General features: G+C 52.3%; 11 protein-coding genes across 11 annotated transcripts; 2 read left to right on the top strand and 9 right to left on the bottom strand.

Moving 5' to 3' along the window:
• Positions 1–174: 174 nt before the first annotated feature.
• On the bottom strand, positions 175–2,438 carry P170DRAFT_433167 (uncharacterized protein). The gene has a single exon (XM_024848418.1). The coding sequence runs from the start codon at positions 1,997–1,999 to the stop codon at positions 458–460; it is 1,542 nt and encodes a 513-aa protein (XP_024710960.1). The 5' UTR covers positions 2,000–2,438; the 3' UTR covers positions 175–457.
• Positions 2,427–3,134, bottom strand: P170DRAFT_506212 (uncharacterized protein; the record flags this gene model as incomplete). Its single annotated transcript, XM_024854371.1, has 1 exon — positions 2,427–3,134. One exon carries the CDS (start codon positions 3,132–3,134, stop codon positions 2,661–2,663), a length of 474 nt encoding a protein of 157 aa, XP_024710959.1. The 3' UTR covers positions 2,427–2,660.
• A 731-nt stretch (positions 3,135–3,865) lies between these two features.
• On the bottom strand, positions 3,866–4,745 carry P170DRAFT_47026 (uncharacterized protein). Its single transcript, XM_024852731.1, has 3 exons — positions 4,431–4,745; positions 3,981–4,368; positions 3,866–3,930 (listed from the first exon to the last, which is right to left on the bottom strand). Exons 1-2 carry the CDS (start codon positions 4,640–4,642, stop codon positions 4,071–4,073), a joined length of 510 nt encoding a protein of 169 aa, XP_024710958.1. The 5' UTR covers positions 4,643–4,745; the 3' UTR covers positions 3,866–3,930; positions 3,981–4,070.
• A 314-nt stretch (positions 4,746–5,059) lies between these two features.
• On the bottom strand, positions 5,060–6,173 carry P170DRAFT_433165 (alternative oxidase). Its single transcript, XM_024848417.1, has 2 exons — positions 5,865–6,173; positions 5,060–5,802 (listed from the first exon to the last, which is right to left on the bottom strand). The coding sequence occupies exons 1-2, from the start codon at positions 6,137–6,139 to the stop codon at positions 5,292–5,294; spliced, it is 786 nt and encodes a 261-aa protein (XP_024710957.1). The 5' UTR covers positions 6,140–6,173; the 3' UTR covers positions 5,060–5,291.
• Positions 6,174–7,336: 1,163 nt separating this feature from the next.
• On the bottom strand, positions 7,337–8,560 carry P170DRAFT_46373 (acylphosphatase). Its single transcript, XM_024852186.1, has 5 exons — positions 8,367–8,560; positions 8,245–8,275; positions 8,139–8,151; positions 8,007–8,076; positions 7,337–7,906 (listed from the first exon to the last, which is right to left on the bottom strand). The coding sequence occupies exons 1-5, from the start codon at positions 8,457–8,459 to the stop codon at positions 7,727–7,729; spliced, it is 387 nt and encodes a 128-aa protein (XP_024710956.1). The 5' UTR covers positions 8,460–8,560; the 3' UTR covers positions 7,337–7,726.
• Positions 8,561–8,597: 37 nt separating this feature from the next.
• Positions 8,598–11,008, top strand: P170DRAFT_452964 (putative glycerol:H+ symporter (Gup1)). Its single transcript, XM_024851321.1, has 4 exons — positions 8,598–9,075; positions 9,128–9,195; positions 9,263–9,838; positions 9,892–11,008. Exons 1-4 carry the CDS (start codon positions 8,817–8,819, stop codon positions 10,912–10,914), a joined length of 1,926 nt encoding a protein of 641 aa, XP_024710955.1. The 5' UTR covers positions 8,598–8,816; the 3' UTR covers positions 10,915–11,008.
• Positions 10,980–12,222, bottom strand: P170DRAFT_461473 (putative HIT finger domain protein). The gene is made up of 2 exons (XM_024852038.1): positions 11,933–12,222; positions 10,980–11,833 (listed from the first exon to the last, which is right to left on the bottom strand). Exons 1-2 carry the CDS (start codon positions 12,195–12,197, stop codon positions 11,133–11,135), a joined length of 966 nt encoding a protein of 321 aa, XP_024710954.1. The 5' UTR covers positions 12,198–12,222; the 3' UTR covers positions 10,980–11,132.
• Positions 12,223–12,379: 157 nt separating this feature from the next.
• P170DRAFT_433160 (uncharacterized protein) lies at positions 12,380–13,259 on the bottom strand. The gene is made up of 3 exons (XM_024848416.1): positions 13,068–13,259; positions 12,899–13,004; positions 12,380–12,692 (listed from the first exon to the last, which is right to left on the bottom strand). Exons 1-3 carry the CDS (start codon positions 13,220–13,222, stop codon positions 12,612–12,614), a joined length of 342 nt encoding a protein of 113 aa, XP_024710953.1. The 5' UTR covers positions 13,223–13,259; the 3' UTR covers positions 12,380–12,611.
• A 250-nt stretch (positions 13,260–13,509) lies between these two features.
• P170DRAFT_375559 (cellular morphogenesis regulator DopA) lies at positions 13,510–19,553 on the bottom strand. Its single transcript, XM_024845324.1, has 5 exons — positions 19,358–19,553; positions 19,154–19,278; positions 18,941–19,090; positions 14,943–18,878; positions 13,510–14,891 (listed from the first exon to the last, which is right to left on the bottom strand). Exons 1-5 carry the CDS (start codon positions 19,446–19,448, stop codon positions 13,629–13,631), a joined length of 5,565 nt encoding a protein of 1,854 aa, XP_024710952.1. The 5' UTR covers positions 19,449–19,553; the 3' UTR covers positions 13,510–13,628.
• A 114-nt stretch (positions 19,554–19,667) lies between these two features.
• P170DRAFT_433155 (guanine nucleotide exchange factor MON1) lies at positions 19,668–22,126 on the top strand. The gene is made up of 5 exons (XM_024848415.1): positions 19,668–20,442; positions 20,502–21,364; positions 21,426–21,607; positions 21,669–21,903; positions 21,960–22,126. Exons 1-5 carry the CDS (start codon positions 19,845–19,847, stop codon positions 21,966–21,968), a joined length of 1,887 nt encoding a protein of 628 aa, XP_024710951.1. The 5' UTR covers positions 19,668–19,844; the 3' UTR covers positions 21,969–22,126.
• P170DRAFT_399937 (proline iminopeptidase) lies at positions 22,037–24,108 on the bottom strand. The gene is made up of 9 exons (XM_024846301.1): positions 24,008–24,108; positions 23,719–23,954; positions 23,392–23,636; positions 23,237–23,322; positions 23,019–23,183; positions 22,947–22,967; positions 22,761–22,899; positions 22,606–22,702; positions 22,037–22,546 (listed from the first exon to the last, which is right to left on the bottom strand). Exons 1-9 carry the CDS (start codon positions 24,048–24,050, stop codon positions 22,235–22,237), a joined length of 1,344 nt encoding a protein of 447 aa, XP_024710950.1. The 5' UTR covers positions 24,051–24,108; the 3' UTR covers positions 22,037–22,234.
• Between the last annotated feature and the right edge of the window lie 76 nt (positions 24,109–24,184).

The following is a 24,184-nucleotide window of genomic DNA, read 5'->3' as shown; positions in this document are numbered from 1 at the left end:
TTCAGTTATTAGTTGCTAGAGTCCCCTTTCTGCCTTTCTGCAACCCTGTTTTCCTGGTCTCCTAGTCTGGGGATGGTCGCCTCGCAGGGATCAATAATAAGCGCTCCTTCACTCCTTCATTCCCGGTTCAGAATAAATAAGAAAAAATAATAATAAATGAAATACCAATCAGAAGATTAAATAATAAAATATGTACACCATCCCTGGGCAGATTCCAAGTGATTCAAATCAAATACAATAGATAATTCCAGCTATTCCAGCTATTCCAGCCATGCCACTCCAATCCGCCATCCCTCAAGGGGAGAAACTCAAGCCAAGTAAGGGGGGTATCTAAGGGAAGGGCTGCAAACGACAAGCGTAGAGCCAGAACAGAACAAACCAAATAATAAAATATGTAAAAAAAGAATCATACGTGGTTCCAACGAACCAGACCTCCTTCTCGCCTTTCGTCATAGACTCAACCGTCAAACCCGTCATCTGGAAGCCTTGCATCGGCTTTGGGCCCCGGCGTCTCCTGCCAGTCGCGCTGCAGCTCCTCGCGCACGCTGCGACACCATGTCAGAAGGGCCGCGTCGAACTTGGTCCACGCCTCGTCGCTGTTCCCTTGAACCACGCCCATGACGTCCATCTCCAGCTTCGTCTCCCACCGGATTTCCGCCGCCTTGACCCAGAATCGCAGGTTCTCTGCCCGTCGGTACGGTTTGGCAACGTCCTGATGATATGATTTGATTTCGCAGAACGGACGCTTGGACTTCCGCACCGCCTGGTTGTGGATGCGGACCAGGTCTCGACCATCGCGGAGTCGCTCCAGCATGGCACTCGGCAGGGAACCCTCTTCCGGGGCAGTCCATGAGGGCAGGGGGGAGTCCGAATCCGTCAAACTTCGCAGGAAGGCTTCTTCGCGTTCCCGCTCTCGTCCGGTCCAATCCCCGGCAGCCCACGACCATGTCTGTCGCTCGGTGGCCTCTTGCTCTTCCAACCGGATCTCTTGGGCCAGCATCTCCCGCACGTTGGAGATCCATCCGAGAATGGAATCTTCTTCGTCTCCCCGCAATCCACCGGAGAAATTGCGCGAGGCCCACCGCTTCAACACCTCAAGGACGTTGAACAGCTCCTGACGGATGTCGCGCTCGCTTTTGATCGACGCCAATCGCTCCGGACGCTCGTGGGCCGTGTAATAGATCTTGGCGGCGCGGATGGCCAGCGTGACCACGTCCAGAATGCGCACGCCTCGGATCTCCTGCCACCCCTGAGGGGTGCCGCCTGCGGTGGGCGGACGCACCGGTTCTTCGTCGGGGTCGCCCGTCTCGTCCGGCGACAGACTGATGCGCGGGGGGTTCAGGTCGGGCGGCGGCTCCTTCTGGGATCCGAGCGTCTCGATGTTCTTCTCGGCCTTGTGCAGCGCTTTGCGCAGGTTCTTGCGCAGCGCCAGCAGGTCGGGGGGCGGCGGGATGTGGTGGGTCTTGATGCTATAGGTGCTGACGGTGGGAGGCAGCATCATCTCGTCGGGCTCCTCCAGGCCGCTATCCTCGTCGGCCGAACTCAATCCAGCCTCACTCGTGGGGCTGGCGGTCAGATCGTCGATGAACCGTGCATTAGGGGTCATCAGCAGCCGAGGCTCGTCCTCCGGCTTCTTCTTTTTCTTGAACTCGCGGGCATGGCCGCCTTTGCCGTCCAACAGGCCGGTCCGGGCAAAGTAGTACTGCAGGTGGGCGATGCTACCCAGACTCATCACGCTCTCCCGGTTCTTGGCCGACTCCGCGAATTCGGCCCCCTGGGGCCGAATGTAGCCACGGCGTTTCGAGGAAATTGACACGGAGGATCGAGCATCGGCGGAGGTGGCGGACGAGGTGGACAGGGAGGAGATGGTCGAGAAGGTCGAGAAGGTGCGGTCCGGCGACGGACAGGAGGAGATGGCGGGCGTCGGGCAGATGGACGGGGAGGGGGAGGACGCGCGGTGCGGAGGGGCAGCGAACTCAGACTCGACTGAATCATCCATCGTGAGGCAGACGGCAGAGAGAGACAGAGGGGTGGGCAGATGGTGGCAGGAGATACGGATACTCCGTGGATAGATCGCGACGGTATCGCCAGAAGGGAACCAATATATCGGGAGGGTCGAGATGCGACCGGAAAGGACAGGTGGTCGTCGGCTCGATAACCGTTTTGGCGAGGCACAAAATAGGGATGCGTCACGGATGAATTGCACCGGATTGATCGATCGACGCCGCGAGAATAATCTTGGGAGGTTCGAAAGGGGGGGCTTTTTTCCCGCTAAAAGGGGAAGCGGGTCAATAGTCCGGCTGCCAACACGTCGGCATCATGAATTAATGATCTAAATGAATTAGTTAATTAAGGACAACGGGTATTAATAGAAATTGCCGGTCGCTTCTTTTTTTTTTTTTCTGTTTTCTTTCTCTGCTTCCATTTCCCACCGTGCCGGGCCTGCCCCTGAGTACTAGTCCAGTCTCCTACATAACTATAACCCGTTCTGTATAACTGCTTTGGGGGTCTTTTCTGAGGGGTCCACGTGATCTGGGAACATCCGGCGACGCCCAGCCCTAAAGACTCTCCATCTCGTTCAACCTGTGTCGAGACATGCTTGTGGATTCCATCAGTGTTGTTGAAAATTCAAGAAGCAATCAAGACCAAACGGTTTATTGTCAATTATTGAACGGTCGGCCAGGGAGGTCGCGGGGGTTTTCGTGGACGATGCGTGTGTTGTGATTTTCCAGAAAAGGCAGGGTAGCATCATAGCCATTGACTCTATGGAGATCCGCTAGCTGTAGACTCATACGTTCATCCAGTTGATGCCATCTCACCAATACCCAGTCCTGCCGTCTTCCATGCTGTCGAAGAACATAGACCGGGAACACTGTCGTATTCTTGTGTGCCGTGCGAAAGTTGTAATCGCGGTTGTTGATATCAATAACAATAAAGGTGCGCTCACTCCACAGGTCAATGGCGAGCAAAAGCATGCGAGGGTCGCTTTCCCACCCAGGCAAAATCTCGGAAACTACATTTGTTGCCGAAGCAAAGTAACTTTCGGGATTCAAAGTTTGGGTCTTGACTTTGATGACAATTCGTTTCGCAGTGTCATCTTTGAATAGACCTTGTCGTATATCGGAGTTGGCCATGGTTGATATGAGCAAACGAGTTGGTAATGAAGAGAAGGAAAAGAGAACAGGGCGCGCAAGTGGTCCACAGCGAAACGTTGTGGTGGCGAGATGGAATAGAAATAGAATGGCCATCACTTGTAAACCCCATGGCTAAATTAAGCGGAGCGAGCACTTGAAGACTGCCAAACTCAATTTAAGGGTTAGGATTGGCCAGGGAGTTCGGCCATGTCCGTCAATTGAACATAGCATAAGGGTAATACTAGCCTTGTCTTGATTGAAATATTGTTGAGTAAGTGATATACTCCTTACGGTATATCAATTCAATTTGCTGCAATGCTTCTTGAAACCCGTACATTATGGTATCTCGCGCAGTCCTTGATTTCCAATATATTCTATGTGCTTCCGCGGGCAATCGTGTGCCAGAACATTGATTCCAACCCGGATAATGCGTGGACATACCATGGTCTGGTGTTTGGGGGTAGCTTGGTGTTCGGATCCTCGAGGACGAGGCTCGAGCATGGCTTATCTTGCATATGCAGACCCAGTAAAAAGGAATGGGGATTGACATAGCCACATAATATTGTTGAAGATACATAAGACCAAGCAATCATAGAACTGTATATCCTACAGCGATCATATGCCGAGCTCGGCTTTCAGGTAATCCAACAACTCCTCTTTTTGGAAAAAAGCTGTGAGCCCTTTGTGTTGTTCTTCTATCAGGCCCCATCCCTCAAGCTGTTCCCATGGGTCCAGGCATACATCAGAATCCTTACGGTTAGTATGCCTCAGAGCATCTTCGAGATCCACAATAAAACTTTGGGCGTCAATGAAAATCGCTACAATTAGAGAGTCAAGAGAACAAACCATTTGCCGGCTGCAGAGTCCCACATGATATTGTTTGGGCGAGGATCCCAGTGAGTAAAATGGTGACTATGCAATTTCCTGGGAATATTATTAACGAAGCAAAAGTAAGGTAGAAATTCGTTCGTACCATAAGGCCTCCACAAACGCGAGACGCACCCGGTTCTTCTCATGATGATCGAGTTGGTCAAAGTCTCGCAAATCTTTCCCGGGGACTCTCTCCATGACGATATAAGCAATGTATCCACCCGGAACAGTGTCATCTAGACCTTGCTGGTCAATAGCAAAGGAGAAAAGCTTCGGTGTACAGGTGCAGTCATACTCTGTTAGATAATGTAGATTATCAATCTCGCGATGTATTTCATTGCTGACGGCAAAAGGGTCGCCGTCACTCCACGGCGCGATCCTATCAATGTCAATACACAGAGAAGTAGTTGGGTAGAAGACACGCACTGCTTTTTAGCTTTCATAATTCCTGGAATGTCTGAGGGATCAATGTGGACTGCTTCGTAGACTTCGTGGAATTCGTCAGTCGTATCCTGAGTGAATGCGTCAGTCTGCTCCCGGAATTTTGCTGCAAGCCGACGGCCAATATGCCAACGATCATGATCGAGCTCGAGGACAGACTCCGTCCAGAGGCCCTCATCCAACATCCCGTCGGTCATGGTGTAGATCAGCCGGGGCTGTTCGGAACTTAAGACAGGCAACTCCCAAGAAAGAGCCAAGTCTTGGGAAGAGCCGATGCCAGCTACTAAGATAGACCTGTCGACATTCGCAATGCAACGCTACACCAGCCCATCCAGGTCGAGGTAACCGAGCGTGTTACCGCCTTTGGTCCACGAAATTCCTCTTCACCCCTCGATGCCCCGCAATCAGGATGATGATCGAACTATGGCAGCAGGCAGTTTTATGTCCGTTACCAAACATGGAATCGAACCATCTTGGGAAAGCCGGGTGGAGTCTTCCACCCGCCTTCCCTCTCCTGGTCTAGCGTGTCCCGTGCCTGGCGCCCCGCGTTTCTTCTTCCGTCCCGAACTTTGGCGCGGATCTGAAGTTTCTTGAAATGTTATATGCAAGGACCATACATCTGCGTCAATGCTGCATTCATTTAACATCGAGAGGAGTTCAATCTATCATACAATAAAAAGTAAAAATACAGTCCCGCATGCCGAATTAACCCAAATGTCAACTGCGCCTGTGCAAACCCCCACCGGGTTGAACCAGCAACCCATGATGAAACAACCTCGGAAACTCCGTGCTGACAAAATAGACAAAATACTAAGCAGAAATAAACCGGGGAAAGCCATGTGATCCCTAGATGATGTCCTCTCGCTCCCATCCGGTGGGTTTCAGGTTTTCAATGCCCTTTCCGGGGTGCGCCTTGGTCAGGTCCTTGTACTTGGCCGAGTACGGATTCGGATCCGCCCCTTGCTTCAAGTTTCCCAGGGTGTGGTTGACTTCTCGGTGTTTGGCCTCGTCCGCCCGGACGTAGAGAAGCAGGTCCTTCATGCTGCGCTGCCCCTCCGGCATTTGCCAATACGAGATGGCGATCTTGGGCGCTTCCAGCTTCTCCCACTCGGGGAGTTTGCCCGCTTCGATCTCCTTGATCGCCCGAGTATAGGTGATCACCGCCTCCTCTTCCAGGTATCCGACGAATCGATGGCAGATCCGTGGCGAAATGAGGTAGGAGATGAAAAAGCCGTTGAAGAACACCCCTTGGGCGCCGAGAACCATCATGCGCATGAACCATCCGGGCTCTGCGAGTTTGAGGAAGGTGAGCAGATGCATCCGTTCATTGAACGCCTCCTCCAGAAGGGTTTCGATCCTATGTCATAGTTAGTTGGTTGGTCTCTGGGTGTGGTCCGCCCAAGAGCTTGGGCCACTCACCATCCATTGTCTCTCTTCATGCGTCGCAAACTCCTTAAGTGTCGCAACATTCCCCCTACCATTCCAGGCACTCCCGCCACGCTCTCCAGGAATACAAATCGAGTAAGCCACTTCTTCTCGGTCATCTTGAACTTGGCCTCGTTTTCCTTGCCGGGGGGAGGATGGTGGTATCCCGTGACCAAGTCCATTCCCCATCGCAGCAATCGCACCGTTCCCAAGGCCACCCAGTCGGGCCAGTTCTTGGCTTGTCGATGGGCAATCGTGACTTGTTGCATCTGGTCTTCGGTGTAACTGTGGCACTGTCAGCTTTGGTCGCCAAGAGAATTGATCCTGGGTACTCACACGGGGTGAGACCAGGCTGTCTCCATTTCTTTGATATGCGGCGCCTCCGGAGGCGGGAAGAACTCCTTGATCTTGGTCGGGTGCGGGGTGGACGAGATCAATCGTCTGGGGTTCGTCGCATGGCGATGCGTGCTGGCGAACAGCGGACTGCCCCCGCGTAACCCTGCTGTGGCGACAAGACTGGTACAGCCTCGAAGCGTGAGGTGCAGATGTGATTTGGGCAGGTAGGCAGCCCTTATGGGTGCTGTGGCTGTGATTGAATTCATCTTGGTCAATCCCAAGTTATTTAGGTTGGTTGTGATAATCAGGTAGTATAGCCGATGCTATGCAATTGTAGAAGGAATCGTGATGTGATGATGTCTATGAACAATGCCACCTACCCACGGCTCCTGCCGTATTTATACCATCTACATTGCTTCCCTAGGGACCAGAAAAAATCTATCAGATCGATATGGCAAAAACCGGGACCACGCCGGGACCAAACAAAGGAGGATGACATACAGTCACCGGGGCGGCCAACCCGGTTTGACGGATTTGTCCTCAGGCAGTGAAGGAACCGCAGCAATTCCAGGCGGAAATTACGGCATACTCGCCCTTACCACCTCCCCGTCCCGGCAGTTCGCTGCACATCGGCCCTCCCCCACAGGAATCGCTCTCTTGGAATTTTCCCCCCTGCAGCCTGATGTCATGATCGTCCCGTCGAACTGGAAGCAACTCCAACATGCTCCCCATTATCCCCATGGCCGTCGTTGACCCGGTGCTGCTGGCGGCGTAAGTTCGTTCGTTTCGCGCAGATACGGCGGGCGTAATTTCAGAAACACGAAGGGCGGGCAGGTGACCGCGGGATGAATCGGGTGGCAGCTCTGACTCAGATCGGGACGCCGATGAAAAGTCGGGATTGCTGGGTTTTTTCGGGATCCTCCTGACTAACTATAGCCATGTTCTAGAGGCTCGACGATTGGAAATCTCTTTCTTCTGGCCTCCTGTCAGACAAAGCGTTCATTCTTACGTCAGGTGCCGGCTCTCTTTTCCTGCTGTATGGACTATGTTTGGTGGACCAGATCCCGATTAGTAGCTCCCAGAGTATATTTAGATCTGGTTCGTAAACCGGCCGAGAACTGCAGATCCTGAAATCACCGCTGCAGCAGGCACAAACCCTGAACCCTTGCCATGTGTTTGAGGTTCTTAATTCTTAAAATTGACATGGTTTCTTTGTTGGCATTGTTATACTTTCCAGCAATAACAATCCAGTATCACACGAGAATGAGGCTCAAACAGCCTTTTATAAAAGCCAGCATCTTCTATACAAATAAAACCTCGACATCCACCAAGAATTCACCTAATTCATAGCCCAAAGCAATCTAACCCGACCTCCTCACCGATCACGTTCTGCTCAAACCCTCTCCGATTTACTTATGTGTCATTATCATATCCATATCCTAGGTAGGTATCGTAAATCCCCACGTAAATGACTAGGTACAACCATCCGACCAATCGCCGACTGAAGAAAACAAAACCGCTCAAACCGTCGCATCAAACGCCGACTCGGAAGTCCGCTTGACCCCGAACTGGCTCTCCCCTTCTTGCGTGGCAATCTCTTTCTTCTCCACCTTGACGACGTGCGCTAGACGCGGCCCGTTGTTGATTTCTTTAACCAGATTCTGGATGGCTGAGTCGGGTCCTTGCGCTTCTCCTTCGACCTGCATAGAATTAGTATTGGGTAATAGGTGTGATGGTGCTGGCTCCACTGTGTAGGTATAGTGTGGTGTCTTGGTAAGTAATGGGGAAGATTGGACGAACCCTTCCGCAGATGGTATTCTTGACCCAGCCTTTTAGGTCGAATTCGGTGGCGCGCTTTTGTGTGAAGTCGCTGGTCACGCTGGTAAGTTTTCATCTATGCGTGACGGGATATATAATTAGAGGGAAGCATACCGGAATCCAACGCCTGAAAACATCCGACAATGAGCAGTTTGTCTTAGGTGAGAGTATGATAATCCACAGCCTCATGTATTCTCCGAATGAAAGACCAAGTACTTGCCTTGTACAGTGCCATGCACCTTGAATGCAATCTGCATCCGTGTGATCAGCCAAATGTCCGAGATGATGTAGTGGCAGGTATGAAGAGGTTATGTCGGAACATTAACCAGAACATATACGTACTCTTTTCTGTGCCATATTGACCTCTACTAGAATGTGTCTCCTATAGCAGATGGAGGATGTGAGCTTGAAGATGCAGATGAAGTAGATGCTCATGATGCAATGGCTGACTCAGCAGGCGTCCTTGCCCGATGCGGATAAGCGGCTCAGGCACACCAGGCACCAATCAGCGACCGTGGTATGGCCTTAGTCATCGCATCTCAAATGGGCATTCAATCCACGCCGTGAATGTCGTGAGAATTGGTTGATGCTCTTATCAATCGCAGAGAATCCTCCATTTCATCAGTCACATACAGCAGGAAATGAACTGCCTGTGGTGTGTCGCCAACTAGCACCGCTCCTTGCCGTCGACCGAGTCTCCGCCCCTGAGCCACACGAACCCCCGAACGCTCTCCGCATCGATCATTTCCCTCCGCGCTTCTGAGGAGCTCGGTCCGTCATGCTGGCTTGAAGATGCCTCTCTCGATATTCTCCCGGCTTCGTCAGCTGTATACCCTCGATACCCTCGATACCAGATTAACCGTCCCCGCGACAACTCCGCTGAAGGCGGCCGCTGACACGCGACCTGCGACGGCCAAAGATGCCCGCGCCCAGGCCATCGCCAACGGCGCCGAACCGTCGAAATGGAACACCCTGGAGTTCTACGTCTACTATTTGGTCTTTCTGGTCGCTGTGCCGTTGATGTTTAAGGCGGTCATTGAGGTGTCTCAGGGTATGGTGTTTGCGTACTGGAATTCTGGACGAGTGTTAATGAAAGCGATTAGAGAGTCATCCGAGTTATTCGGCTTATGTCGATCTGCTGTCTCCTGGTTGGGTGCCTGGTCGGAAAGTGGTATGCTTCCCTTGTTGCTTGTTGAGTTTGGTAGATGTCGACTAACGTGGTTGCTTGCATGCTATAGGATAACTCCGACAGCCAGTACTCGACCTTTCGTGACAATATACCCTACCTGCTCGTTCTGCTAGTCGCCCATCCGTTGCTTCGTCGCGTATATGAGAAATTCGTCCATTCTTCCAGCGCCGAATCTACTTCGAGACCAAATGTGGTTGCGGCTGGAGAAGCGCGGCTCAATCAGCGGATCCGATTCGACTTTGGATTTGCCTTTATCTTTATAACCGCCCTCCATGGCGTGTCTGCGATCAAAGTACTCGCGATCCTGTATATCAACTATAAAATAGCCAAAACGCTGCCTCGGAAATACATCCCCGCGGCTACGTGGGTGTTCAACATCAGCACGCTATTTGCCAACGAGCTCTGTGGCGGCTATCCTCTTGAACGCATCGCTGCTGTACTGGTGGCTCCGGCAGATGGCACAGGCCAGGAGGCCCAATTGGTGGCATGGGGTCGGTATATCGATGGCTTTGGGGGGTTGATTCCCCGATGGGAGATCCTCTTCAACATCACGGTTCTGCGGTTAATTAGTTTCAACATGGACTACTATTGGAGCCTGGATTACCCCGCTGCCAGTCCCATTGAAGTAAGTTCGATGCTGTCTCACCCCAAAAGACGATATCTGACAGTCATAAGAAGAAGCAACTCGATCCCGCATCACTCTCGGAGCGTGACCGCGTCAGTGTCCCGGCCGAGCCATCTGCATTCAACGGCCGCAACTACGTCGCCTACGTCCTCTATGGCCCATTATACCTAGCCGGCCCCATCCTGACCTTCAACGATTACATCTCGCAGCAGCGATTCGCACCCCCCTCCATCACCCGAACCCGCACCATCCTCTACGGCACCCGCTTCTTCCTCACCCTCCTCTCCATGGAGCTGATCCTCCACTACACCTACGTCGTGGCCATCTCCAAAGCCTCCCCGAACTGGTCCCTCTACTCCCCTTTCCAACTGAGCATGCTCGGCTTCTTCAACCTGCACATCATCTGGCTCAAGCTCCTCATCCCCTGGCGTCTCTTCCGCCTCTGGGCCCTGATCGACGGCGTCGACCCCCCAGAGAACATGGTCCGCTGCGTCTCCAACAACTACTCCGCCTTCGCCTTCTGGCGCGGCTGGCACCGCTCCTTCAACCGCTGGATCGTGCGCTACGTCTACGTGCCCCTCGGCGGCGGCGGTCGCCGCCGCAGCAGCAGCAGCAGCCCCAGTGCCCCAACCACCACCACCGCCAGCAAACCCTCCCCCCTCGCCATCCGCGCCCGCCAGATCTTCAACTTCCTCGTCGTCTTCACCTTCGTCGCCCTCTGGCACGACATCAACCTCCGTCTCCTCATGTGGGGCTGGCTCATCACCCTCTTCGTCCTCCCCGAGGTCATCGGCACGCTTCTCTTCCCTGCCTCGCGCTGGCGTGCCCGCCCGACGGCGTACCGCGTGATCTGCGCCGTCGGCGCCGTCGGCAATATTCTGATGATGATGGTTGCGAATCTGGTGGGTTTTGCGCTGGGACTGGACGGGCTGAAAGGTCTGTTGGCGGAGATGTTGGGGTCTTATTCGGGGATTGTGTATCTGGTTATCGCGTGTGGGGCGCTCTTCGTGGGCGTGCAGGTCATGTTTGAGATTCGGCAGGAAGAGGCCCGCGCCGGGATTCATTTGAAGTTTTGATAGATCCAGATCCGGGTGTATACAGTGCATAGTTTTTACTACCGGGCTTCGGTGGTGGAATTAGAAAGAAACATGCTATGCTATGCTATTGATTATCTGTAATGAATGCTAAGTAGGGGTATATGAAAAGTTTTAACTGAAACGCAAGCAAGCTTGTACATAGCACCGCACGTCGCCTTCGATCCAAGATAGACAGGCTCTCGGAACCGCACGCCCGATCAAAAGAAAGCCCCACACCTCGAATCCTCATGCACCTTGTAACAATCCAGCCCGCAGGTCCTCAGATGGCAGTTCTTGCACCGGATCTTGCCCCAGTACCCGCACATGCAGCAGAAATGGCGCGGCGGTTTCACGCCCAGCGGCGGGCCCGCTCGCGACGCGTTATACGTTAATGGCGGCTCGGCGAGGAGGGCCTGCATGATGCGCTCGGAGGGCGCGGAGGGGATGTATGATCGTAACAGAGGGTCGTTGTCGTGCGGGGATTCGATGAGGCGAGTTTTGTTTTCTGGGTCTTGTTCTTCTGCGCCTGAGGGGGTGGGCTCTTCTCCGTCTTTTTTGCTGGCGCCTTCTCCGGGGGCTTCGGAGTTCTGGGGTTGTTGTTGTTGTTGGGCTTTCTCGTCCGCAGCACCCTGAACAGCTGGCGTTGTGGATGTCGTCCGTGACGCTGACGACCGAGCAGACGGCTGTTTGTTTTTCACCCGAGAGGCATCTGTGCCCTTGTGTGTCGAAGCGGGCGTCGAGCTCCGGCGCAACGACGACGGTTTCGTGACTTTATTATGGCCGTGGATGGACGGTCGCTGAGCGTTCGAGGGATGCGAGGCCTGCGCCAGAGCGGCTTCTTCGTCGTCGAGGTAATTCCGGAAGGTCTTTTGAGACTGCAAGATGCGGCGGACGTTCGATGTTACTTTTCCTCGGCTTCCTGGTTTCCATTGAATTGAGTCAGCGGTCTAAGTTTGCAGATGCGAAGGCCTTGATTGCTTGGGCGAAAGGAAGGGAAGGGAGGGAGGGATGTATGTACCTCTACCCGAGTCCTTCGATTTCGTCGGAACAGGGATATGCACGTCCCGATGATTCTCCCGATCCAGCTCGGCCAGGTGTCGAACGATGGCGTTGGTCTGGCGCGACGAGAGATCGGCGCGGCCGCCTGGGTCGCGGATGCCTCGTTTCCGACCGATGGCGGGCGTGATGGCGGCTTTGGCGGGATCGAAGCCCCGGTCGGGCACGTAGGTCCATCCGGGCGTGAGATGGGTCGACGAGTTCGGTAGCACCTCGACGGAATACATGGTGTTGGAGGGTGATGGTGATAAGATTCGGTGGCTTTGCAGGATTAAAGAACGGATGAGAGACCGCGCAGGCGGCGACGCCTGTTTGCAGTGTTTGCATTACAGCCGATGACGTAAGTTGGGATGGGCTTGGGCTTTCTTCGAGGGGGATGCTTGGAATGCTATGTGCACGATTGATATTGGCAGTAGTTGAATTCTCTTAATTGCAAAAGTATGTTACAGATATGGATATAGGAGGACAGGCGTTGGGAAGGTGCAAGTTCAAGCCGCCATTCCTACAACACCCGCCCATACAAGATAGAAACTATACTCATAGATGATAGCCTGCTTAAGACGCGGGAAAAGGAATCAAGACGCAAGGGAGCTCATAAGGAAACTAAAGGTAACGACCGTAGAGTAGCGTGGGTGGGTTTCTCATTTCTTCTTGAGCTGGTCGACTTTCGACTCCAGCTCGCCGATGTATTTCTGCAGTCTATGCGTTGCTGATTGGAGCGCCTGAAGGGCAAGTTAGCCATTTCCTCAAAGTTCAAGGGGCAAATCAGATATAAATGGGAACGTTCTGATCTTGAGAATTAAAACATCGCCCGCATCCGAGCAAGCTCTCCGCTAGAGCAAGGACCCAATACACAACGAGGAACAGAAAGCCAATGAAATCAAGCGAGAAAGTGCAAGTCAGCAAGTAGAGTCAATGGCAAGCTTACACTTATATCTTCAGTCAACATCTCGTTGGACGTCCGGTATTCTCCCAGGATGTAGTAGTACACGGAAGCGCCGGCAGTGAGGGAACCGGCCAGAAAGCCAAATAATCTGTAGAGAATTGTCAATTTACCAGATTATCACACATAAGAGACGAAACCTGTAGGAACTCACCCCCCACGGAATGCCCCGACGGGCTTCTTTGCGGGCAGCGACGAGGTGGCGGCGTTTCTCATGGATGCCGAGCTGGACAAGCTCCGCGCGGAGACCAGTCCGCGCGTGGTTGCGACGGAGCGCATTGAAGGCAGCGCCGTCTTCAGAGCAAACATGGTTCAAAAGTTGTGAGAGGTCTGAGGTGGTCAGTTGGTCAGAACATCTGGCAGTGGCAAGGAACAGGCAATTGATCACCTTCCACGGAGGGAAAGCAGAGGGGAAAGGGGAGGCGGACGGCGAAAGACAGTGACGTTGGCGGCTCCCATTGGGGAGGAGGCGATTACTCAGCGTGATTATTAATGCCGGTCATTCGTCGGTTCCTATTGGAGGAGACATAGAACGTCCTCCGCGGCGTCAACTACAAACTACACAAAGAAAAGAGAACACCAAAGCCAAATTCGATGAGGCTTAAGACATTTCAACCAGCCAATTATGCTTATATATAATACACACACTACAAGCTAAAGACTAATCAAACCAACCCGCCAACGGAAAATCTAAAAACGAGAACAAATCAAGCGCTCAGTTGGCCATGGTACTTTCGTTAAACAGGTCCGCCAGCAGATCATCCTGACACACTTCCAAGCTGGGGCTATTCATGCTGTATGTACTCTCGAAAGCATGAATGCTAAGTTGGTCAAACCAGGGACGAAGCACGCGATCGATAATCTCGTCCTTGGCTGTTTCGCGGATCCAATCGGCCGTGAGACCCGGTTTTTTGGGATCATTGTCGGTCTCGGCCGGATTCGTCGGCGTGCGAGGAGACGGGGAGGCTCGTGCTCCTAGGCCTTGGGAAATCTCATCGGCAAGCGCCATCGATTCCCAGCGGTCAGGAGGATAGATGGCATCAATGGTATCGGTGACGTAGAGCCACTCGAGGAGCTGGAAGTCATCGGGCGCAAGAACTAGCAGCGTATCCAGGAGCTTACACGCCTGCAACAGCGAGCATGGGTTGTAGACCTCTTGATGGGCTCCAAGGGGAATGGCTGCAATGGCTTCCTGCAGTTCGGTGTTGATTATCGGCCAGAACGGTGCCAGCGTATTGGTCGAGGTCTTGAGGGTGAGCGCCCGAAGAACCATAAATATCTCGGCCCGCGTGTTGGACGAGGGGGAGGATGAGCTGGTGGCTGCAAGGAGGTCTTCGAGTTTCTGGAGGAGACCTGGCAATTCTCCAACGAAATAGTCACTGCTAGCAGACATGATCAGCAGGGCAATCCTGCGGAGATTCAGTTGCGCTTTGCGATCGGCATCCAGGCGCGCAGCGGATGCGCCTACGCCAAACATTATTCCTGCAGTGCTGGGTGGAGGGAGACGGGCTAGTAATTCGGACAGTCGATCCTTGTCGGCGAGAACCCATTGCCGCAGCAGAGTCATCCAACCATCTTTCACCAGGTTCACCTGTGATCCGAAAAACCTGGGGTCGTTGAAAGCATCAGAGATGTCCTTCTTCCAGATTTTAGCCGCAGCGGGTGCCTTTGCTATATGCTGTAGAAGGGCCATGAAACTGCGGTTGACGTTGTTTGGGAAAAGCCGGGACCGCAGCAGAGGAGCAATCACATTGGTCGAGATGCCCGATACGGCCGAGTTGATACGATCCGAATCACCCAACGTAGTTGTGAAGGCGGGCATAGACAAGGAAAGGATGCTGAGCATGTCATCGGGCCCCATGTGAGGAACGGACGAATTATCGTGGTCCAAAGAGGCTCGACTCATCAGGCCGGAGTCCTGAGACATTCCCAGAGGCTTGCTCGTGAATATGGCCGTAAGCAAACGAAGTAGAACATCCTATAAAAACGTTAGCTCTTGGATTCATCCAATTGATTAGAGGATCCATACCCCAAGCTCCCTTCTCATTCGCCGATCATCACCAAAGCTTGTATTGTCCAACTTAGCCCCAAGTATAGCAGCAAACTCGACCAAGCGCGGAAGAATTTGCCGATGTGGGAATGGGTTACTCAACACGTCACGCAAAAACGTAGTGCAGTCAGCCCAAATCTCGTCTAGAACGTCGTCGTCAAGCGACTTGGCGTAAGCCACCAAAAATCCGGCCAGCTCAGCCTCTGTCAATGAGGATGACAGCGTGGATTTACGGCTTGGGTCTAGTGCCGAAGGATTGGTTCGCGTATAGATTGCATTGAACACGGCCGGGATCGTGATCTTGGGTCTGGACCCATCCAGAGTGTGGATGAGACTGAAGATGAGAGATGAAGTGTCGGGATCTGACTTCGTCCACATCTCTACTAAAGTCTCGAGACATTCAAGAGCTTCTGCGGTAAATAGATGCTCTAGGATCCGCCGAGATCTGTTCCTCATGCGCAAGGAAGTATACTGAAATGACGCAACAGATTCCGCATCTTGAGGGAGAGTGCTCCTTTCCACAGCGCCCCATGACCAGATAGAGAAGCATAGTCGCACCGCATCTTGGAAGCATAGCAGTACTGTGAGTCTATTATTTGCAGCTGACGGTCGAGATTGACCAGCGTCCGAAGAAAAGACGCCTGACACCATGTTTCCAAAGAACCCATGAGTTTGGTCTGGGCTTTTGACGGCTGGTGCGTTCGTCTCTTCAATTAGAAGGCGCTCGTGGGCAGTTGCGATACAGGTCTCAAGGCCGGCAAGTAATGCAATAGTCGCATGCTCTGAGCGATCCTCACGCCACTTTATGGTCTGCTTGAATGCAAGCTGAAGGCTGGCGTACGAGAGTTGAATCTCCTTGCAGAAGCATTCCACTAGTAAGAGAAGAATCTGGAAAATGGATCCTGTATACAATGGAAGCACCTCGCAGAGTAGCACAGTCCATCTCTCTACAATCTCTCTGGAGTTTGGCGAGCTGATACCCTTCAGAATGCAGTCGAGAAGGTGTTGCGGAGGCTGAGGAAAGGACGGAGCCGCAGGGGATTTCTCAGCTTTATCACTCGTAAAAGACAAGATCGATGGGCTTGTTAATCGCTCTCGGGAGCTGGCCCTCTGATGCTTCGGTCTAGGAGGGGGTGGAGGTAGATAGGCTTGAGCAAATCGAACCTTCAATGCCGCAAGGAGGGTGTCAATGAGTGCTCCTTGTACGGCGATGCTGCCCCCTGCATCAAGGACGTGTAAGAGTCGGTCGACAAGGAAAGCATCAATTCCGGACTCGACAATGCTTTCAGCTCCGGGACCGAGCAGAAGCTGGCGCATGACGAGAAGAGCGCTTTGCTGTAATTTGACTTCGTCGGCAGATGTTTGTTCAGCATTGGCAATCCTTCCACTTACTACCTTCAACGTATCTTGGAAGATAGTTGAATGTAGAGATTCTGCGTCGGCATGATCCTCCGAGGTGCGAGCATCTTTATGTTTCTCAGCCTGGGGTGGTGGATGCGTCAAAAGAGCGACCCAGCCATTGTGTGAAACTGCAGATAGAGAGGTATGAATTGTTTCCAGCAGATAGTTCCCTTCTTTATAATCATCAGGTGATATCGTCAAGTCCTGTGTATCAGCTTCGGATGGGTTTACCCGCAGAAACAAGTCTTCGAGTCTCGAAACAAGTATAAAGAAAACTTTGTGTATAGATGATAGATCCTGAAGCCACTGCTCGACTAGGTGAGAAGCCTCGCTTGGTCCCTGGGATAAAAGGTCTAGAACAACAAAAAGCGGCCGTTCAAGAATTGACGATTGATAGAGTAGATGAGGCGGTGCTGATTCATTCTTGTGTTTCGGTGGAAGATCATAAGTCCCATGGTGACTGTGATTCCATAGCACAAAGTATCTACCGATCTGCTCTTCTGATGATAGGTGGCGAGACGCAGCTGACGATGAGTCGATCATTAGAGAAGTAATGGCAGCTTCAACAATGTGATCCGGCCATGAAACTGAATGCAGGCGCCACAAACACCGAACTGCTTCAACATGATATTTTGGGTTTAATGGCGAAAGGAATTGCCATAGTTGCTTGACAAGGGACGGAACCAAATCAGTCAGATCTTCGTAGCTTATATAGAAACCAGGAGAGTGAATAGAATATAGGCTTGTCACAGCAGACGCAATTGCTGAGGTAGATGAGAAGGACGAAGTAGACGGATCGGCTTGATCTATATTCGCTCGGTTGCAAATCGCAAGGTAAAAGCGCCGGTCGCGCAGTACACGCGCTTTCGGCAGCTTCCTCAGCAAGACTATAAGAAGATTGACCCTATCATGAATCGGCAAAGCGGCATTGTGATGATCAAGGGCTGCAATGGCGAGTTCATGAGCTTTGCTAACGATGAGCCCGCCCAGGACTTTAGGAGCAAAAGGCAACGGTGGCAGATCCAGACTGCCCTTGCTTTGATCATAAAATCCATGAATTTTGCGTAGGGCCTCGGAATCATCGACAGACGATGTGGACGCTTTATTTGAGCCCTTATCAGAGGTGGACTTCCTTGAGAAGGCTCTTTCTGTAAGCAACCCAGTCAGAGAATGCATCACCCTCGAGAGGCTATTAGACAAAAGCTGCAGCTGATCCTCGGTCATTGAGGAGTGATCTTCCTTAGGTAGTTCGCGCATCTTGACCAGGATCGACAGCGTTAGTAGCGGAACATGGGTAAGAACCATGTCTTCCTCGCGCACATTGAAATTCTCCAGAATGAACTGGGCGAGCTTCAAATTGCTCAAGACCTGCTCATGGTTGCGATTCAATTCACCCGACTTCCAGTCTACCAAGCGGAGAAGTTCAGAGAAGATCATACCACTTTCGACTCCATCGAAGAAAGCACTCGCGCTGCGGAACACCTCGTCAAATTGGCTCTTAGAGGCTACCGATTCAAAAGCCTGAACGCTTCGGATAATCGGGAGGAACACCGCTGGCACGATGTATCCCCCAACTTCCCATCGGTCCATCAACGAAAGTGATATACGGAAGGGCCTTGTTCTCTCGGAGGGAACGCGCGTATCTTGTTCTATCATCTGGAGAAGACCTCCTATCAACGGAGTCAGGCCAAAGCGACTGAAGTATTCTGACTGGGAAATCTCCTGTCCGCCGACCGCAGGCGTCTGTTTTTCAGATGCCATGATGCTGCCGTCGAAAGAAGGCCGGTCATTGGCAGGTTCGGGGCCCATGAGCCAAGCCCATAATCGTCTATTCAGACTCATGTCACGGCGCCAGACAACACCAACGGCCGCAATGATCAGTCGACGAAGATCGTTGTCTGTAATTCGACCCTGTAGAATAGGGGAGCTGAGCGGAAGGTGCGTAACAAGCAGGTCAAGGAAATTCCGTTGGACGAGGACTTGCTCGTCCGACAATCCAGATGCGAAACAGCGAATCAGTAAGCCTGGTTCGGGAGAAACCACCGAGTCGGCTGCTATTAGAACATCTTGTGGCATGTCGTCGCTTCCCTCAGTCTTGCTCGGTCTACGGTCCGTAATGCCCAGCTTGGGGAGATAGCGGTTCAAGTAAGCTAGAACACCTGAACGTCTGCTGGGGCTGGTGATCGAAGCAAGGAATAAACATTGCCAGAAGTATTGACCGCTTGAGTTGGTTTCCATCCCGGGTCTATTGGTGTCCATCTGACTTGAAATATCACGGAATTTGTTGACCAATCGAATTGTGGGCTCAAAGTCATCGCTCGTTTCCTCCTCGAGTCCCGGCAAAAGGGCCAAGATGATCGCCTTCAATGCAGGACGAATAGCCCATGGCTCCAGGCCACAAATATGTGTCTCCACCAGGGACAAGAATAGTGGGCGAACCGTAAGAGAGGCGAATGTCAGAGTTGGCGCGATGCCCGGTAGGTATAGAGGTAGGTCCTGCGACAGTCCTTCGGACTAGTAGACGAGACAGATGATTAACAGAGGTGCTTGTAACAGACATCTTTTGAAGCCCAAACCTTTATCAGATCAAATATGTATGTGTACACCTCAAGCGTTTTCTGGTGAACTCCAGAAGGTAATGACGGGTTTAAGCATTGCGCAAGCCGTTTCGCGACAAGCACCTTGTGAGGGACGATCGGTAGATCCGGAGGGTGAGATTGAAGGGCCTGATATAGAGAGACAATTAGCGAACCGAGCAATGACCTCTGACTGATTGTATAGAATCCTACCTTAAGCAAGCGACTAAGAAATGAGATGTAGTCGGCCCATTCCTGCAAGGCCGTGTCAAACAGCGACAGGGACCGCTCGACGCTCGACGCATAACGACGGTAGTTCTTATCCTTCCGCAGAGGCTCTAAATTTGTGTCAATACTGTGTATAGTCCATATAGCTGATGGCAACGGAAATCCACTGCAGGGCCAGGGAATCCAGACCTTCTTTTCCTCGTAAGCGGGAGCGCGTAAGGGAGCTCTCGGAGCTTGCGGGGGAGTTGGACCTCGGAAACGAGCTTGGATCAAGGCTCATGGTGCGGATTTCGAGAGTTCAACAATAAAGAGAAAGTCAGTCGGTCGCACCTCGTCATATTTCGCGCATTGGGAAGGCAAATGCTGCGGTTGAGATCCACCAGCCAGTCGGGGGTTGCGACGTGAAGACACGCAGCCGCAAAGGACAAGGCGGAGATGTTTTGGCGGCTGACGGAGTGCTGGAAGCCAACTAACGGACTAGTTTCCACTTCCTCCTCCGCGGCCTTTGGGTTGATCCCCCTCAACCCATTTCCTCCCCCACGAACGATGCATTTCCCTCCGTTCGCAGCGACCGGTTTGATGTTCTCTCTGACGAGGAGGTCCTGCATCACTTGATCAAACCCGACCAGCACACTGACCGAATCAAGTCTAATGCCGACGAGCTGGGCTTGGGAATATGGACTCGACGGCGCAGACCCAGTCGCAAGAACCCCTGGAACCTTCCACGGAGAATTCGACGACACATCATGACGGTGGTTCCCGATCCTGCTCCCCGAACAGACCTGCGACTTCCAGCGATAGGGATCGCAGCGTCAGCCCCGAAGGCCCACCACCGCCGTTACCTCCACGCCCCGGTACATTGAGCCTGTTGGATGAAGGGGCGGCCTCCTCTCGTTCGACACAGACAACCCTCCAATCACGGGCTACCACAGCTGTATCTTTGACAGACATTGCTTCCCGGGAAGGTGGAAAGGAAAGCCAGGCGGGTCTCAGTCCCCTCGGGGCGCTGAAGGCCAAGGCAAGTCTTAGTCACTTGGCCAGTTCCCGGGGGAGTGAAACTGGCGACTCGGCCAGCATAAAGAGCTCTATCCCATACGCGGAAACAAGTGATGTTGAGAATGTCTTCAGTGACTTTATTGCGGCGGAACCTGGGGCTGGTCAGGAGAGTACAGGACTACTTCAGTTTCCAGAGTTCCAGGCCGATAATGTAGAAGACGATTTCGCAAGTGAGTTTGAGAGGGTCGGAGAAGTGGGCGATGAAGGAGAACACGAGGGTAGGTAAAATGTCTGCTGTTGGCATGTACAATCCATTAATCAGTTGCTTGAAATACAGAATTGGTTCTCGAGAAATGGAAAGCTAAGAGGAAGCATTACCTTATCTTATCCGCTGCTGGGAAGCCGATTTGGACAAGGCATGGCGACGGTGGGCTGATATCGACATACGTTGGCGTCATCCAAACCATCATCTCGTTTTATGAAGATTCCAAAGACCGGTTGAGCAGTTTTACGGCTGGTGATACCAAATTCGTGGTCGTAACCAAAGGACCATTGTACCTGGTGGCAATCAGCCGATTTCTTGAAAGTGACACCCAACTGAAGCTTCAACTTGAAGCCTTGTATATGCAAATCCTATCCACTTTAACTCTCCCGTCTTTAACCCATCTTTTCTCCGTCCGCCCATCCACCGACTTAAAACGTCCGCTCCAAGGATCCGAGACCCTGTTAGCAACTCTGGCAGACAGCTTTACCAAAGGCTCTCCCTCTACACTTCTTTCGGCACTTGAATGTCTTAAGATCCGCAAATCTCACCGCCAAACAATCAACAACACATTGCTGAAGACCAAAGTTGCTGGTCTTCTCTACGGCCTGGTCGTCGCCGGAGGTCGACTAGTGAGCGTGGTACGACCCAAGAAACATTCTCTGCATCCTGGCGACCTGCAGCTTCTGTTCAACATGATTTTTGAAGCCGAAGCTGTCAAAGCAGGTGGTGGCGAGAGCTGGATCCCGGTCTGCTTGCCCGGGTTCAACAGCAGCGGATACCTGTACATGTACGTCAGTTTTCTGGATCTTCGAGAAGATGCCGGCAACCTTGCGGACGACACCACGACCAAAGAAGAATCGGTCGCTATCATCTTGATAAGCATGAACAAGGAAAGTTTCTTCGAAATGCAAGAAATGCGCAATAACTTCGTCGAGGTAAGGCCGTATTTGCGTCCCCTAGGCCTCGCAAACGCTGACCTATTCACCTACCATCCAGCAAATGGAAAAGAACGGCAGCATCAAGATCATCAAGGAGGCCATCGACAAAGGCCGACCAACCCCCACCGATATCATCCCCGGAACGGTCCTGCATCATTTCTTGTACAAGTCGCGGGCGAACGTACAATTTACCATGTCATCCTACCACCCTGAATTCACATCGGCTACACGCCGCCGCAGGTTCGTAGGCTCTCCATATCTTCTGACACATTGTCACCGAGAACCTAACGCCCTTTTCTAGGCTACTTTCAACATACAATAATCTCCACGCGAGCATCCACACCAAACACTCTCATGTCAAGGTCCACCATTGCGTCTCTCAATCATCCAGCTCTTTTGCCTGGGTCACACCGGTATTCGAACTCTACTGTGTGGCTGTTCCCAATGCGAATCGGAATGCGCTTGCCCAGAGCGCAAGTAAAATCGTTCAGTGGGTACAGCAGGAGGAGGAACGGTTATTTATTATTGGTGGGGCGGTAAGTTTTGCCTATATGTTTTTGGCATTGATTGATATTGACTGTTCTGTCACTAGGTCTTTTAAATAGCAACCGCTCTATTTGTTCCCGCTTTACGGAGTCATGATTTGCCTTACTAATGTTGATATTCATGGATTTACTCAATTGGAGATGGGTTATACTAAATACGCTATTTAGAAATAGACTGATACCATCTCTGCTTCATGTATTGGCAGTCCCGGGGGCATGAAGTGTTACTAAAAGATAAACCACCAAAAGACAAAAATAGAGCTCCAGAGATGAATAAATAACACAGCGCCCATGGAAAGCGTAAGAACGGAAGCGGGGCAGCCTAATCAAGAGTGTCATCCCTGAGCGCGAAAAGCTGCTGCAGTAGCTCATCCGGCTTGCTACGGATGGCGTTGTGGTACATGGTGTTCGTGATGAACTGCTTAATGCCCTCGATCTTCGCGGCCGTGTTAGAGGCGTGGTGGAAATGCACATACATGTCTTCCACGTAGGACGCGGCGTAGACGGGGACGGTGTTCTGCGCCAGCTTCTCCTCGTCGTAGAGGGCGGGCCAGTCGTTCGTGGTAGCGAGAATGTCGGCTGCTTCCTTGACTTTGTTTAACTCGTCGTAGGAGTCGAACATGTCCTTGAACACCTGGTGTGATAGTCTGGTTAATTCTGGCGGGGAAGATCGGAGGGGCGAGGCAGGCATACCATTTCACCGGTGAACCAGATTTCTGGCAGATCGGTGTTGATGTGGAACTGGGAGTTGGCGGCACGGTATCTGTCAGAAGACCAGTTCGAGGGTTGTCTGTTTGCTGTTAGTCGGGGGAATTGTTGATGATCAAGAGGAGAAGGTCAGAATTTACCCTTGGCAGTAAATGGCTTCGTGGAGAATGGCGTAGATGATGTTGCTGTCAAAGCCTCCATAACTGTCGATTGCGTTGAGTGTGGGAACGGTCAAGAAGCCAAACAGTTCCAAGTCGTGGGAAGCACGCAGCACGAGATCTATTTCATATCAGCCTTGAACGTGGAGGTTGGATAGTCTACCATACCATGGATGCTGTCAAGTCCCCCTAAAAAGAATTAGCTCTGTGAACTTACCAGTATAGTGTTGAGGTCCTTACCATGCATGCCAAACATAATACCCAATTGTTGGAACCGCTCTGGGGTGAGCGTGCCAGATGGCACAGCCACCTGGTTGTCCTGCAGATACTTGACAATTTGCTTGACCCGGTCGACATCTTCGGGGAATTTAGCATAGTATGCCTTGTTCCTCTCGATTACCTTTTCTACTCATCATTAGCCTCCAACGCGGAAGGTTGGCACCCGAGTTCAAGCATACCGAAGGTGAGCGCGTAGACAGGATCCGGTCCGTCGACCAAGGGGGGAAGTCCACCACAAAGGTAAGCTTCACGCAGGCCCTCGGGGCTTTGGCAGGCATTGGATCGTCAGATGAGAGTGAATTTCAAGAATATCGTTCATGGGCCCTTAACTTACAACAAGGAGAGGTAAGTCACCGCACAGAAACCACCGAAGCTTTGTCCGATGATGCTCCATTTGCGCTCCTCTTCGGGATAGTCGGTAGTAAGGCAACGCCGAACCGCCTCGCAGTCCCGGACGATATTGTCGGCACGGAAATGCTTCAAGTACTCGGCTTGTTTGATTGCGTTGCCCTGCAAGGCAAGGGTGCCAGCCGTGATGGTGGAGCTGAGACCCGTGCCACGCTGGTCTAGGAAGAGGACCTGTTGGAATGTTAACACTGCAAAAAAAGAGAAGGGAAACCAAAGATCAAGAGTGGAATCCTTGGATCGAGTGAATACATACTTGATAGCCCTTTTCCAGGGCGGTTCCGATCCAGCCGTACTCCTGTGGGGGTCGACATCCCATTCCGGGGCCCCCTTGAAGGTAGACCAGCCACGGAAGGCGAGGCTCATCCTTGGTCGGTTGAACGGGCTTGTTATGACGACGAACGCTGCGAGCAAACAGCCTTAAGGTTCCATCGTTCGGCTGGCTGTGATTCAGGGGAACGTCGAAGAACAATTCCGCCACTCGAAGCTTGCCTTCCCCGCCCGTTAGAACAGACATTGAAGCTCGGGGATCAATCAGTACACACCCGGGATGCTATGAATCCGTCGATCGACCAACTTGGCAGCCATCCTTGCGTTTGGCTATGATCCAAGTTCAGTTTGGATGTGAGAGGTACAAGGATGGAGAAGTATGGGAGAAAAATCGCGGTGGAAGAAGCACAGGCCAAGCCGAAGGGCGGGAGATTCACTAAATTCTCCCCGCT

This window comes from Aspergillus steynii (assembly GCF_002849105.1).
Source record: "Aspergillus steynii IBT 23096 chromosome Unknown P170scaffold_1, whole genome shotgun sequence".
Taxonomy (NCBI): domain Eukaryota; kingdom Fungi; phylum Ascomycota; class Eurotiomycetes; order Eurotiales; family Aspergillaceae; genus Aspergillus; species Aspergillus steynii.
This window is presented reverse-complemented; position numbering and strand designations above follow the sequence as displayed.

Coding starts and splice junctions, on each gene's coding strand:
- P170DRAFT_433155 (XM_024848415.1), top strand. CDS start 19,845: ATGGACTCGACGGCGCAGACCCAGTCGCAAGAACCCCTGGAACCTTCC. Junction 20,443..20,501: donor CGATGAAGGAGAACACGAGG/GTAGGTAAAATG, acceptor CTTGAAATACAG/AATTGGTTCTCGAGAAATGG. Junction 21,365..21,425: donor TGCGCAATAACTTCGTCGAG/GTAAGGCCGTAT, acceptor CCTACCATCCAG/CAAATGGAAAAGAACGGCAG.
- P170DRAFT_375559 (XM_024845324.1), bottom strand. CDS start 19,448: ATGAGCCTTGATCCAAGCTCGTTTCCGAGGTCCAACTCCCCCGCAAGC. Junction 19,279..19,357: donor CCGCTTACGAGGAAAAGAAG/GTCTGGATTCCC, acceptor ACACAAATTTAG/AGCCTCTGCGGAAGGATAAG. Junction 19,091..19,153: donor TTCTTAGTCGCTTGCTTAAG/GTAGGATTCTAT, acceptor TCTCTATATCAG/GCCCTTCAATCTCACCCTCC.
- P170DRAFT_461473 (XM_024852038.1), bottom strand. CDS start 12,197: ATGTATTCCGTCGAGGTGCTACCGAACTCGTCGACCCATCTCACGCCC. Junction 11,834..11,932: donor ATCGAAGGACTCGGGTAGAG/GTACATACATCC, acceptor AATGGAAACCAG/GAAGCCGAGGAAAAGTAACA.
- P170DRAFT_433167 (XM_024848418.1), bottom strand. CDS start 1,999: ATGGATGATTCAGTCGAGTCTGAGTTCGCTGCCCCTCCGCACCGCGCG.
- P170DRAFT_47026 (XM_024852731.1), bottom strand. CDS start 4,642: ATGACCGACGGGATGTTGGATGAGGGCCTCTGGACGGAGTCTGTCCTC. Junction 4,369..4,430: donor ATTATGAAAGCTAAAAAGCA/GTGCGTGTCTTC, acceptor CGCGCCGTGGAG/TGACGGCGACCCTTTTGCCG.
- P170DRAFT_433160 (XM_024848416.1), bottom strand. CDS start 13,222: ATGTTTGCTCTGAAGACGGCGCTGCCTTCAATGCGCTCCGTCGCAACC. Junction 13,005..13,067: donor GTCGGGGCATTCCGTGGGGG/GTGAGTTCCTAC, acceptor AATTCTCTACAG/ATTATTTGGCTTTCTGGCCG. Junction 12,693..12,898: donor TGTTGACTGAAGATATAAGT/GTAAGCTTGCCA, acceptor CTTGCCCTTCAG/GCGCTCCAATCAGCAACGCA.
- P170DRAFT_433165 (XM_024848417.1), bottom strand. CDS start 6,139: ATGCAACAAGTCACGATTGCCCATCGACAAGCCAAGAACTGGCCCGAC. Junction 5,803..5,864: donor ATGAAGAGAGACAATGGATG/GTGAGTGGCCCA, acceptor ACTATGACATAG/GATCGAAACCCTTCTGGAGG.
- P170DRAFT_399937 (XM_024846301.1), bottom strand. CDS start 24,050: ATGGCTGCCAAGTTGGTCGATCGACGGATTCATAGCATCCCGG. Junction 23,323..23,391: donor GTGACTTACCTCTCCTTGTT/GTAAGTTAAGGG, acceptor TGCCTGCCAAAG/CCCCGAGGGCCTGCGTGAAG. Junction 22,547..22,605: donor TCTGGTTCACCGGTGAAATG/GTATGCCTGCCT, acceptor CTATCACACCAG/GTGTTCAAGGACATGTTCGA.
- P170DRAFT_452964 (XM_024851321.1), top strand. CDS start 8,817: ATGCCTCTCTCGATATTCTCCCGGCTTCGTCAGCTGTATACCCTCGAT. Junction 9,196..9,262: donor GGGTGCCTGGTCGGAAAGTG/GTATGCTTCCCT, acceptor TGCATGCTATAG/GATAACTCCGACAGCCAGTA. Junction 9,839..9,891: donor CCGCTGCCAGTCCCATTGAA/GTAAGTTCGATG, acceptor AGTCATAAGAAG/AAGCAACTCGATCCCGCATC.
- P170DRAFT_46373 (XM_024852186.1), bottom strand. CDS start 8,459: ATGAGCATCTACTTCATCTGCATCTTCAAGCTCACATCCTCCATCTGC. Junction 8,276..8,366: donor TCAATATGGCACAGAAAAGA/GTACGTATATGT, acceptor ACACGGATGCAG/ATTGCATTCAAGGTGCATGG. Junction 7,907..8,006: donor AGAATACCATCTGCGGAAGG/GTTCGTCCAATC, acceptor AATTCTATGCAG/GTCGAAGGAGAAGCGCAAGG.